Source organism: Aricia agestis, chromosome Z, assembly GCF_905147365.1.
Source record: "Aricia agestis chromosome Z, ilAriAges1.1, whole genome shotgun sequence".
Lineage (NCBI taxonomy): Eukaryota > Metazoa > Arthropoda > Insecta > Lepidoptera > Lycaenidae > Aricia > Aricia agestis.
The window spans coordinates 33,670,099-33,684,149 of NC_056428.1; the positions used below are offsets into that span (position 1 = coordinate 33,670,099).

At 36.0% G+C, this 14,051-nt stretch overlaps 1 protein-coding gene across 2 annotated transcripts in view; it reads right to left on the minus strand.

The window, feature by feature from the left end:
- Positions 1-10,958, minus strand: part of LOC121738837 (V-type proton ATPase 116 kDa subunit a-like) — a 29,197-nt gene extending 18,239 nt beyond the window's left edge. The window contains exons 1-6 of one of the 2 annotated variants that reach the window (XM_042131084.1): positions 10,842-10,958; positions 8,326-8,502; positions 5,945-6,108; positions 3,377-3,542; positions 2,361-2,537; positions 900-1,112 (exon numbers count right to left, since the gene is read on the minus strand). In XM_042131084.1, coding sequence (XP_041987018.1) covers positions 900-1,112; positions 2,361-2,537; positions 3,377-3,542; positions 5,945-6,108; positions 8,326-8,502; positions 10,842-10,958 — 1,014 coding nt within the window. Of the gene's footprint in view, positions 1-899; positions 1,113-2,360; positions 2,538-3,376; positions 3,543-5,944; positions 6,109-8,325; positions 8,503-10,841 lie in introns of those variants that run through there. The other variant, XM_042131083.1, reaches the window with a different exon arrangement.
- Positions 10,959-14,051: the final 3,093 nt, after the last annotated feature.

Here is a 14,051-nt window from a genome sequence, read left to right on the forward strand (position 1 = left end):
GATACCAGTTTTCAGCCAGCTCGATACAAGGATTTCCAAGTGGCCGTCTAACATCCCTGATTAAAACTCTTATTACGTTAAGGGCGGTCCAAAGGACAAAATGTTACACTTGGTGTCAATCAACTTATCTTATAATGGGATATTATAATAAATGTTCAGTGTACGGATGTAAATCTGATTAGTAGTTAGTAGATTAGTAGCTAGGTATGTGTACATAGCTAAGAAGGTACTAATTAGTATGTAACAGGGCATTTGACAGATTTTTAATTTATTACACTTCTTACAACGTAAACAATAAAACATAGATGCAAATAAATGCCGCCAAGGCCAACACAATGTGAGCTGAACAAAACAAAAACTGTGAGCCGATATTTATATAAATTTAAATCCTTTTTGTTTTTTGAATCGGATTTACATCCGTACACTGAACATTTATTATAATATCGCATTATAAGATAAGTTATCGTTTTACAACACAAAACTCGTAGACAACGCGCCAACGTCACCCCTGTGGGGACAGGTATACAAACGCCGCGAGTTTGTGTACGCGGGCCCGCGCCGCCCGCTTCCCCGCGGGTACCCCTCCGTTGCTCTGCGCAAGTACATTCGTTTCACTACTGTAGGGATATGTCATATTGCTATACTGTGTCCGAGGGCTGCAAATGGCAATTCGTTCAGCACCAACATTGACAGTAAACAAAAAGTTTTGTTCAACGTTCGACAACGTTTCTGTCAATATTATGAAGTATGCAACATGTCGGATTTTGGTCGTATTATTTACTGTATGAGCTAGTAGCGCCCTTTGTCCGACCTTTACGTAATATGCCCTATTAAATTTGTATCTTCTTTCGTAGTAAATAAAGACTGACAAGTGTTTTCAAGGGAAAGAAATAATTTACCGAAATCTTCTTCAATTTTTTCGACACATGCGGCAAATCATTATCAGGGATCCAACACTGTCCGATGAGGCACTCCTTAGTTATGTCCAAACTAAACAGATTCATATTGTGATACACCGCTTTCGTTTTTTTTATTCGCACCATCCAAGTGTCCCATTTCTCCCCAATGGTCCTTAGGGCTTTGCAGCGGCGAAACTGTGTTTTGTTCATAACCTTAAACAATAAAATAAAGTTATTTTTTTTTTCTTGATAAAGGATCAAATTTTTTCATTGATTTCTTTATTATGTAACAGAGACGTTATGGTTGTAAAATATATTTTGGTCAAGACAAAGACCAACATTTTATAAATAAAGCGTCTATGTCCCTGTGATAACAAAAAAGGTCCACTCTGTAGTGGATCTTTTTTTTGTTTACTTACCTTAAACACTTAGGGTTAAATTATACACCAATAAAATATATTATAGTTGGCTCTATAATGATTACTGACTCAGTTGTAAAGTTGGATTTTTTAACGTACGACAATATGGACGCTGTTAAGCATTAAATTGAAGACCAAATCGGAAAAACAATGAGTCTGTTACGGACACACAGAACCATCTAGCGTCAAACCGAACTTATCGAAGAAACGCAGACAGCGTAAATCCGCTATTCGATACTAGATGGCAATAGGCTTCTAGAAATATTCTACACTTGTTTATGCGAATCTTGTACATTCATTTAGAACGAGAGTGCGTTACTAACTCAACAAAAATTTAAATATGTTAACACAAAAATGCTTCGACCAATTAACGTAGGAGCCATAGGAATTTCGAAATAGTGGACCTATCACTAATATTATTTCTACCAATTTCTCAGCTCAACTGTAATATTTTCAACTTTTATTTAATAGTCAAGTTGAAATAAATTCCATCCCATAAAAATCTCGGCGAATAAATACGAGAGCGGCTGAAAGGAATTGCAATTTTTTGCTCTACCACTACTGACCTAAATATTATAGAGCGAGGCGAGACATACCAAACTGTCAAAGCATTTTCAAATCCCTTCTGAAAATAAGCTCGCCGTATTATTTTAGAGGATTAAAATAATAACAGAAATGTCGGGTAAACATCCCACATGTTTACCTGCAGGTTTTTAATGAATGGAGTAGGTCACGAAAACACGATCATAATGAAAAAAACAAAGACCAAATTTTTCATTATCGAGCGACCGCTTTTTTAAAATTGGACCGCTAGAGAAATTGTTTTTGAAACAAATATGTGGATCTACTTTATATTACCTGATCAATTAACTTGAACAAGATCCGATGTATACAGGGTAATATAACTTAGTGATTATGAGTTTGTTGACCGACTTCCAAAAAGGAGGAGGTAATACGTTCGGCTGCATGTATCTTTTTTTTTTGTTACAACTTGTCAAGTATTTTCTCTGATAGTAATTATGGCTGTAGTTCCATTTAATACCTGTTTCATGTCGTTGATTCTGGACGTCAGCTGGTCAATCATGTCCATTCTCTCGGCGGAATCCTCGGGACATGAGTAAGTATTTGCACCAAATCCACGGCATACCTTTTCAATACGCTCGCTCAATTGTTTGCCTTGACAAATCGCTAGGAATCCCACATTCCGAATCTCTTTCCCCTATAACATTTTTACACGTTCTCGTGAAATTCTCGTGTTGTTTTATCATTGAAATTGGAATATTGTAGTTTTATTAATAGGTTACTAGGTTACTAATTTTAGGGAAAATTCTACGTGGGAGTGCCATACTTCGGAGGTCCAATCCCATTCCCTTCCCTACCCTTCCCATCCCTACCCTTTCCTATGACCCTATTCCCTCTTGAAAGGCCGGCAACGCACCTGCAGCAGCTCTTCTGATGCTGCGAGTGTCCATGGGCGACAGAAGTTGCTTTCCATCAGGTGACCCGTTTGCTCGTTTGCCCCCTTATTTCATAAAAAAGGTAAATAACTTTTATTAATAAAATAACAGTATCTATATGGACGTCTCACGTTTTTCAGTCTGACCCCGTGCTAAGTTTCTGAAGGATTTGTGTTACGTACATATTTAAGACTAGCTGTTGCCCGCGACTTCGTCCGCGTCAACATAGTAGTTTAGTAAAATAACAAAGATAGATAGTCCGCAAACAAATTAACACCTACATTCTAACGGCCATTCCCAATATTTGATCTATCTCTGGTTTTGCCCTACTAGAGATAGGAATAGCTCTTAATTGACATAAAATATATGTCTCTAATGTCTAATGTGAGCTATTCCTATCTCTAGTAGGGTAAAACCAGAGATAGATCAAATATTGGGAACGGCCGTTAGTCTTAGACTATAGGTGTCACACGACATAATGGTCTGGCGACCCATATGCCGCATCTGCTACGTGGTGGTGTAGAGGAAAATGAAACCTATAGCCTGTCATATCTCGATTTGATCATTTTTTTATATATTTTATTGTAATTTTTATACTTACTGTTTGAGGATCCTGAGACAAAATATCCTGTGTTGTGTGTTTATAATAAATGTTGCCCAAAGTAATCCTCCACAAAATTTGCTCGAAAGCAAAACTTTTGTTTCTTCTAACAACCCCAGTAATAATTTGAAGATAACCAGTGAATCCTGCATCTCGTTTGATGGAGCTGAAAATTGCCTTGGAGTTTCAGTGTGGCCCTGCACAACTTTGCATCTGATACTAATAAAACACCGTACGTACAGCTCTTGACGATGCGCCAAATGTATCACTAATTAACACTAATTGAGATGGAAAGCTAACCTTTATTATTTATCTTTGATTATGGTCCAAGAGCCAGCAACAGTCAGACTTTTGTCGTTTTATAGACGCTAAAAGTTTTTCAGTATATAACCCCTATAGAGGTAAGAACGACCAGCACCTATGAAATTTCGGTTGCGGTTTCTTTATCGAAGGTTAGGATGGACTTCAGAAGTGGATACCTCCTAAAGTAACCGCAACCAAAACCCTATAGTTGCTGGTCGGTCTTACCTGTATAGGCATCATATACAGGAAAACTCACAGCTTTTATAAAATGACGAAACTCTGGCTATCGCTAGCTCTTACTTTATTATAATTATGAAGTAAATTTTAATTTAGCTTTGATTATGTAAACAAATCGTGTATTTTTAGCATTAGAAAAATAGGTGCTTTCATAAAGTAATACACAAATCATCCAACCTAACCTACAAAGAAAGGGCAGCTCATGATAAAATTGATGTAACTGGACCAAACAAATAGCTCCGTCATCTGCCTATGAATCAAAGAGTGGTTTAAATCAAAAAATGGTGGAGTACATGCGCCTGCTCGAACGCGCGGATTGGCGGTGACATCGGGAGATAAAGCTTAGGCCAAACCTACGCGAACAGGCGTCTGCGAAGCGGAGGGTTAAGTTGTCAAATGTGTTTTTTGTATACAAAACACACATTTGACAGCTTGACGCTCCGTGTGTGTAACGATTATCAATGTGTGTAACGATTTGATTAAAAACTGGCGCAGCGTGATCAGTGCAAAAACGGCAACGGCAGTGTCATCATTGGTTTGCAAAATTTCGTTCTGGTGGTGGAGTTGTCTACTCTGAACACTTACCACCCAACCGAACGATTAATTCTGATGTCTACATTGAACTTACAAAATTAAATTAATGCAGTTAAAGAAAATCGGCCCAAATCGGCCCGACTTGGTTGGGATGTTTTGCCACATCCGCCATACAGTCCTGACCTTGCACCATCTGATTACTTTTTGTTTCGACCTTTGGAAAACTCCTTGAATGGTAAAAAATTCAATATCAAATCGTACCTGATTCAGTTTTGTGCTAATAAAAACCAGAAGATTTATGAACGGGGATTATGATGCTGCCTGAAATATGGCAAAAGGTGAATGACCAAAATGGTCAAAACATTACAGAACAAAGTTATTTAGTTCCATGAAAAAGTTGTCTTTGATTTTCTTAAAAAATCTGCAATTACTTAGTTGCCAACCTGTTAAATACAGCGAAATAGTACAAGACGACATTCCAGAACATAATAGAGAACAATTTATAGAGTCACGTGTCTTTCCAGCGTCTATTTATACATTTTCCTCTCAATAGTGTAATTCCGGAGGAAATGCACTTTGTCATTATGCTCCCTTAGAAATTTCTGAGAAACTTACGGATGCGTTGTTAGCTCCCACGATCAACTTACTGCTATTACCGTGCAACTTATATGTAATTGGAATGTTTCCGATGAAATGTCTAACTAAGGCTTCGATCTTGGAATGGCTGCGTTGGACTGATTTATTTTAATGAGAAGTTCTAAATAAATATTAAGGACTTTAAGATTTCAAGGTTTTTATTTTTTATTTGAATTAAAAATTACATTGTAAGTATTTAGTAAAATGTGACTCTATAATATTGTTTTAATGTATGAAACTTAAAATTTAGTTTGTTATCATTTTTAGCAATATTCCGCGAAATAAACTTCATCAACTTAAGTTTATTTCGCGGAATATTGCTAAAAATAATAACAAACTAAATTTTAAGCCATGGATTTCCGCAAAGTAACGCCCTATGTATGAGAAAGTGTTCACTAATTATTATCAATAAAACCTAAAGGCTGTTTTTAGTTATATCTGATTTCCTTGGTGCGAGTCACAGATGATTATGATTTAATATATTATGACGTGTTTAAATTTACCCGCGGTTAAATTGTGATATTTTCCCACATTAAAAAGTAGCTGGACGTGGACATGGAGAATGGAGATATTATATTTCATAAAGGATGGCTAACAGGGTCTAATTTTCTAACACTTATCTACGACCTTACATACTGCCCCGCTCAGAGTAGAACATACTTAAATGTAATTAATTTAAAAAACAATATGCCTGCAACTGAAGGTTAATCATTATTAAATGTCTCTGAAGTCTGAGTACAGCGGTGAGATACATAATATTTAAATGGTGATTAAACTTCAATTTAATAAACAATGCCAAAAACTTCATTAAATGACATTCAATATTCGTCGATGTGTGCGTCACGTAGGTTTATTTACCTTCTTATTGATGACTTCTCGTTGGAATTGACCTCGTCGTCAAATATCCATCCGAATTGCTCTATAACGTATTTCATTTCAGTAAGCTCCAGGTAGTTTTGCAACAATACTGATTGAGTTTCGGACATACCGATGATGTCGTTTTCCCATTTAGATAAAATGTTCTAAAAATATTGTAATTATACTATTACAAGACTCGTATAAAAACATCTCTACTCTCTCAAACTTTTATCTAATAAGTAATAAGGAATAATAATTATTGGTTATCCTAATTTTAAACATACACCCTTACTAATAAAAAGACGAATAATAATAATAATAATATCTATGGATGCTTCACACCACGTCAGGCCCCGTGCTAAGTACCTGAAGGACTTGTGTCACGGGTACCAGACAACGGAAATATATTTAATACTTTTATACTATGCATATATTTAAGATTTTTATTATATGATACACATATTTAACACACACCCATGACACCCCGCCGACGGAACAAAAAGTTTTCAAAGTTCCTGGACTTTGAAAACTTTTTGTTCCGTCGGCGGGATTCGAACCCGCGACCCCCGGCTTGAGCTACCGACAGCCCACCCACTGAGCCACAGAGGTCGTCAAACTTGCAGCACTTGCATTATATTCAGAATGTTTTCTCTAGAGTAGTGCCTTTTCTAGCGTATTATGCAGAGACAAAATATTGTGTACAGGAGCGGCGGCAGCCTGTAATTTGGGGGGGGGGATGGGGGGGGGGACACTCACTAGTCAGTGTCACTACACTAATATTATATATTTTTTTTATCTGCGCCCTCAGACGGTTCTGGGTTGACAGCTGTCAAAGGTCGGACGCAGTGGTGGTTAGGGGATAGCTAGAAATTTCCTTTTATTATTTTGGAAGATTTTCAGACTTTTCAATTTGACCTTAGTGTCGTCTGTGACCCCCCCCCCCCCCCCCCTCCCCTTCGGACCGCGCCTGTAATATTATGTATTCTACTATCTATATTATACGTCTAGATCTAAATAAACAGGTAGGCAAGCACACTATTATAATAAATTACAAGCGTCAATTTCTCTTTGAGCAACATAAACAGTACCCGCATACAAATATGCAACACGTGGCGATTTTTGTTCAAATACTTGAAATATGTACATTGTACACACTATGTAAACCCATGTTTACCCTCCCCGTGGAGAGAACTAAATGTAAATATCTTGATAGTTGTATATTTGTATCGATGTTAAATAAAAACAGTGGCAGCGGTTTCGATCCGATCGATTGTAAATATCGAATGCACTGCTCGTCTTGTATTGGAGATTATTGCATAACTTTATGTAAACAGCGCGTTATTTGATGACCAACATTATGGTGGAAAATTTATCATTTATACTAAATGTTTCGGCGTATATTTTTAATTAATAAAAACGCGTTGGTTATTGATTTCTGGAAAAGCGTTTATGATGTGAAATATTTTGGCAATAACTGATTCTGAATTCTCGAAATACTTTCTAATGAAACGTTATAAATTAATGTTACTATTTTATTTTTTGTATGAAATACCAATTTTTTCAACGTTTTTAAGCATATTGAAGCTGTTCCTAGAACGAAAATTAATACTGTTGGTTTACTTCAACACAATCATGTACTCGCATAGACCGTACAAATAGGGGATTAAGTATTTAAAAAAAATAAAACCGACTTCCAAAGTAAAAACAATAATAATATGAACTAAAAAGTATTAAATAACTCTTACTCTTTAATATTGCCTTTTTCAGAATTCGTCTAAATCTCAACTATTTCTGTACATATATCTATAACAGTCTTCATATTTACTTTGAAGTAGGTAAGTAACAAGTTTCCACGGACGTAAAAAAAATTTTTACGTCCGTGCAAGTTTCATATATTTTGACATTGACTGAACTTATGATTCTTGAAGTTTTGATCTAGTTCGATTTCAATGACAGGGGTAGTTTTTATTATTCGTAGGACAGGGCCATGTAACTCAACTTTCTATAATACTAGACGCGTGGATAAGGTACTTTACGGAAACCGTAAACTTTCCCATAAAATGTAGTCCACATGTGAAAATGTACGGCTCCCTGTATTCTATATTTAAAACTTGATCCAGTAGAGTGCGTTGAAAAATAATTTTCCCGATTTTTCCCTATAAAACAAACGCTTTAGCTTTATAACTATGGTTCTTTACTATTAATGGCCGTTCCCAATATTTGATCTATCTCTGGTTTTGCCCTACTAGAGATAGGAATAGCTCACATTAGACATTAGAGACATATATTTTATGTTAATTGTGAGCTATTCCTATCTCTAGTAGAGCAAAACCAGAGATAGATCAAATATTGGGAACGGCCGTTAATCAATATGTACTAACCTCAAGTTCTGTCATGTCTTTTAAATGCAGAGGTTTCGGGTTAGCCTCTGTGTCAACTATGGGTATATTGTCCTTCATCATTTCATCTTCTAAGAACAATAGAATTCGTTCCATTTCCGCGCATCGGCACACTTCAGTAGTGTAGTTTCTAGCACCAGGTTTTATATTGGGAGTCATCTGAGAAGAATAAGATGCATGATAATATTTAAGACTCACTTAGTGAGACTTAGCCTCAATTTCACCAACGTCTGTTAGTGTTAACAGCTTACGTTAAAATGTCATGTCATCTCTTTCATTCGCATGAAAAACGAAAGAGGTAACGTGATACTAATTCGAGCGTTACCTTTAACAGTGGTTGGTGAAATTGGGGCTAAATGAGATACTTGATAGGATTAGATGTTAGCCGTGGTTGCGGGGAACTTGCACTTTTCTGTAATAAAAACTGTCTTACTTAGGTTAGGTTCACACGGCACAATCCTGCACGTTTCCTGCACGTTTCTTGCAGTATACGTCTTAACAAATAAACAGTTTCGAATACAATGTATTAAGTAGAACCATTCATACGTCGATTGTACTGTACGATTTGTTGCAGTACAATAGACGTATTAAGTGCACAAGAACGTGCAGGAAACTTGCAGGACAATGCCGTATGAACCTACTCTTACTGTCTTTGATTTGAGTATCTCTTGGTGACAAATTACAAACGTGGGAGAGCCATGCTTCGGCACAAATGCACCGGCTCGACCGGAGAAATACCACGTTCTCACAGAAAACCGGCGCGAAACAGCGCTAGCGCTGTGTTTCGCCGAGTGAGTGAGTTTACCGGAGGCCCAATCCCTACCCTATTCCCTTCCCTACCCTCCCCTATTCCCTTCTTATCCCTACCCTCCCCTATTCCCTCTTAAAAGGCCGGCAACGCACCTGCAGCTCTTCTGATGCTGCGAGTGTCCATGGGCAACGGAAGTTGCTTTCCATCAGGTGACCCGTTTGCTCGTTTGCCCCCTTATTTCATAAAAAAAATATATACATATATTCAAATCGGTAAAGGTCGATCATAAAAAGGCTTTCGATAGACATCTTAATCCATACTAATATTATCTGGAAAAGTGTGTCCGAACCGCTGAACCGATTTTGCTGAAATTTGGGATATATGGAGATACTATCAGAAAAGTTGATTCCTAGGCAGATGGCGGACCTAAGTAATTTGGTTGAGTTATGTCGAATTCCTCGATGGTACCTACATTGATTCCCGGAAAAGGACATAGGATACTTTAATCCCTGAAAATGTAATAATAATAATGTGTAATGTCATCTAGTCAATATATAATTACACAGCGCGCAACATAGGTATCTGTGCCTGCGACTGTAAGTTTAGCATATTGTTTATAACCACACATTATTCAAATCATAATAAATTTATTTTGTACTTACTGACATACATAATATTTTTGCAGGAAAATTATTTTTCCTGGAAAATCTTCGAACGTCGGAAATCTATTTACTACGGACTTAATAGAGCAGTGCGTGGACTGGATTCTGTACAAGCTTCTGCTACGTAGAACCCGATACTGCCGGCTTATTGTATAGATAGTATTTAATCTCCTTTGCAAAGTATCTAAGATTGCTATCGAGACGAGAATTCTCGGTAATGGACGCAAGTCACAAAGGTGCATTGATCAAACTGCTATAAGGAACTCCTTAGTAAGCTTATTTGCAACCTCCTCCGCCTTTAAGTAAAGGACCATATTGTAATCTTATGTACAAAGAACGATAGTTTTTATTACTCTTGATTTACTTTAACTACAAATCCAGGTTTCCGGTTGTTGTTTATGTTCATCCATTTGGTATAAACAAAACAAACGTTTTTACTTTTTAGTTTTTACTATTATGAGAATAACAATAATAATTATTGTGGTTTGATAAAAAATCTACTAGATCGAACAAAGAAATCTTGACAAGGAAAACTACTGTAGAATAGTAGAATTAGTCACTTCTGGTTTCAGAACGAAGACTGTTATAACCTACAAGGAATCGGTACCAAAATATGGTAACTTAGAGACGACTAACGGCCGTTCCCAATATTTGATCTATCTCTAGTAGGGCAAAACCAGAGATAGATCAAATATTGGGAACGGCCGTTAAAATACCGTTGTGTACTAATTATTTTGCGATGAAACTAAATGATTGCTAATAAGGCCGGCCACAAACGTACATTTTCCGTACGTGTCTTAAGAATTCGTTTTCCGTATTCGGAAATCAGAATGCTTAGAATCAGTGGAAAGTACGTTAACTGCAGCCGCACTCGTTCGTTTTTCTCCGTACGGAACGGATTCCGCACGTACGATTCATGTGCAAGTCGGCGCGTTTGCACTTGAAATAACTCGATTGCGCTGAGCAAGTCTCCCGGAATTCCGAATACGGAAAACGAATTCGGAAATAGAATATGGTAAACACACATTAATCGCTTGGACTTGGATAAGGCCTTGGAAGTCCAGAACTTGGTACATATTACTTACATCTAAGAGTTGTATGCATCCCATCTCTCCAAGCTGCGTCATCACCTCAAAAGCACTGCCATATTGAAGGTATATCTCACAGAAGGACATAAGATCGCTCCGTAGCATGCTCCCCATTTTTAACAATGTTTGACGAATGTTTTGGCTGTCAATCTTCTTCTTCGTTTTATACTAGATATTTTTTTTCATCGATAAGTTTGAATTCTATTTAAACTGAGGTAGAAGTTTTTATTGTAATTTTGATTTCCAAAACCAGCTAAGTGATAAGTCTTGAGAACAACATGGTAAAGTTGGATATTATTTTGGCCTTAATATAGTTATAATAGTAATGAGTTGTGAAAAGATTTAAAGGCTGTTTCATCCACCACTTAACTTGACAGATAGAGTGTGGAGAATCTGGCAAATAAATAATTGTGGATGATGTGGTGGAACAGGCCCTCTTCAAATAGTTTTATCAGTTTTATGAAGGTTTTTAAAAAATTACCACTGGGTTGGTTATAAATATAATTTGTTAAAAAACCATAAAGTTAATAGGTATATTAACTTTATGTAAAAAACGGAGCAGTTGCGGGGTCATTATTAACACTGTAATCTGTATTAAAAAAAAAGACTTCAAAAAACAACATGTGTAAGCTAAAAAAGAAACATAATGGTCGAATTAATAACTTCCTTTTTATGAATTCGGTTAAAAATGGATCATAAAAGTCGTTAAAATATCTTACAAACCAAGGCGTGTCTACAAGAGACACTTAGATTTTATAAAGAGAGTCCACCAAGTGAATTTCAGTCACAACTCAGAGCTCTACATTAGTATCTTAGGCTATTTCCGGTCCCCCGGGAGTCAACATACGTTCTGAATAATTTACGGTTGTCCAACTAACTTTTGGGGTGCATTGGTAAAGGGATACACCGTATCTTGAGAATTTAATTTATACCCATGCTGTGGCAAAGAATGAATATCAAAGCCAGTAATATGAATGTATTTTAAATCGTTGCTCAACAAAGTGTTCTTTAATTTTATTTTTCTTAACATTCTTAAAATAAAGTCATATTTTATGTATTCTTACTGCATCCCCGTATATATGCGGCATAGGTTTTTATTAGCCTTTTGCGTGAAGTAATGTTTGTTTAATAACTTAAGAATGCACCTGACCCTAACTTGACTACCTACATACTTAAACCTAGATCTCAAAATCTGTGAGGTCTAGAAAACTGATTTTTTTACACTAGTAACTTAAGTTCATGAAGATATACTCAAGACGAAAACACGATTACTGAAAAAATGCTCGACAGTTTCTTTTTTTACAAATACCTTGTTTTAGACACATTTTTGCTTGGATCTTTGAAGTTTACTGTCATTTCTTTAATAATGTTTAATATCTAAAAAGGCACTGATTAAACCTAAATTTTCTCAAAATACTTTTTTCATAATCATTATATTATTATTCAAGTAAAACTAATTTGGCGATGATTCCGCGTCGTCCTTTTTCACCTGGCATATGAAAGACGGGCGTGAGTGTGAAGAGAGAAGGACAATGTTTGATTTTTTGGGTTAGTAGCCCTCTTAACTTTAAATGATTTACTTTCTTTAAATTGATTTGAAAATCTATGGTGGTCAGGCCGGAATAACAGAAAATGTTGTACAGTATCAATTAACCACAGTAACAAAACAGACTTCAGTTTGTCTTGACCCTAAAACTGATTAAGTATGTACTGAGTAAGTATTGATTAAGTATGAAAATACTTTGAATATTTACTGGGGCAAAATGTACGAGTCTAATAAACCGGCTCGAACGTTGTTACAGGCAACATCTTGTTCATAATAAATTATAACATATTAGAATTCGCCCGTCGGCTACACAAGTTTCCAATGAAACTCCCAACTTCTGCTAATAGTTGATAATATTAATATCTCAAGTTTTCAAATATTTAAAGTTTAGGTACTCGTTTTATAAAAATTTTTACTGAAATTGACTACCAGAGCAAAGTTTAGGTCACCTAAAAATAATACGTTAATTACTATGTGTCCTGCCTCAAGGCTGGTGTGTAAAACCTCATTTGTACAGTGTCACAGTGCAGCAAAACGCAGAGACAGAATGCGACGTATCTTAATATCTTATATCTTTAAACGAGCCGTTCTTGTATATATATCTCGGAATCGGCTCCAACAATTTTCATGAAATTAAGTATATAGGTGGTTTCGGGGGCGATAAATCGATCTAGCTATTAATCATTTTTAGAAAATGTCATTTTATTCGTGTTTTATCGAATACCGAGCAAAGCTAGTATATCTTTAAACGAGCAATTCTTGTATATATATAAATATATAATTGGAATCTCGGAATCGGCTCCAACGATTTTCATGAAATTTAGTATATAGTGGGTTTTGGGGGCGATAAATCGATCTAGCTAGGAATCGCTTTTGGAAAATGTCATTTTATTCGTGTTTTATCGAATACCGAGCAAAGCTCGGTCAAATAGCTAGTGACGATATAATAATATGAGAAATTGACGTACTTAATAATTATTCTACATTAATAAAGTACCTACTTGCTATTTGACCGAGCTTTGCTCGGTATTCGATAAAATGACATTTTCTAAAAATGATTCCTCGCCCCGATAGATTTGTCGCCCCCAAAAACCCCCTATATACTAAATTTCATGAAAATCGTTGGAGCCGATTCCGAGATTCCAATTATATATTTATATATATATAAGAATTGCTCGTTTAAAGATATACTAGCTATTTGACCGAGCTTTGCTCGGTATATACATATACTAGAATTGCTCGTTTCAAGATATAAGATAATGTAATATTGTATCGTTGTGTTCATTTTAGTGCGATGTGGCTCTAAAGTAGGTATTGAAAATCAATAAATGTAGGAAAACACCTATTAACTAATAATTAATTATTTGTAAAATGTGCATGAGCAAAAAATGGCAAAAAAATCATGTAATATATAAACTTAAATATTAACTTTATTTTGTTTTTAGTATTTGTTCTTAAAGCGGCAACAGGAATATTATCTGTGAAAAATTCAGAAGTCTAGCTACAGCAGTGCTTGAGATACACAGACGTAGTCTAGAGTCTGGAGACAGACAGACGGACAGACATCGAAGTCGCAGTTCCCTTAATTTACCCTTTGGGTACGGAACCCTAAAAAACAGACCTACCTAGCTAAACTACCATCATACAAATATTGGTGATTA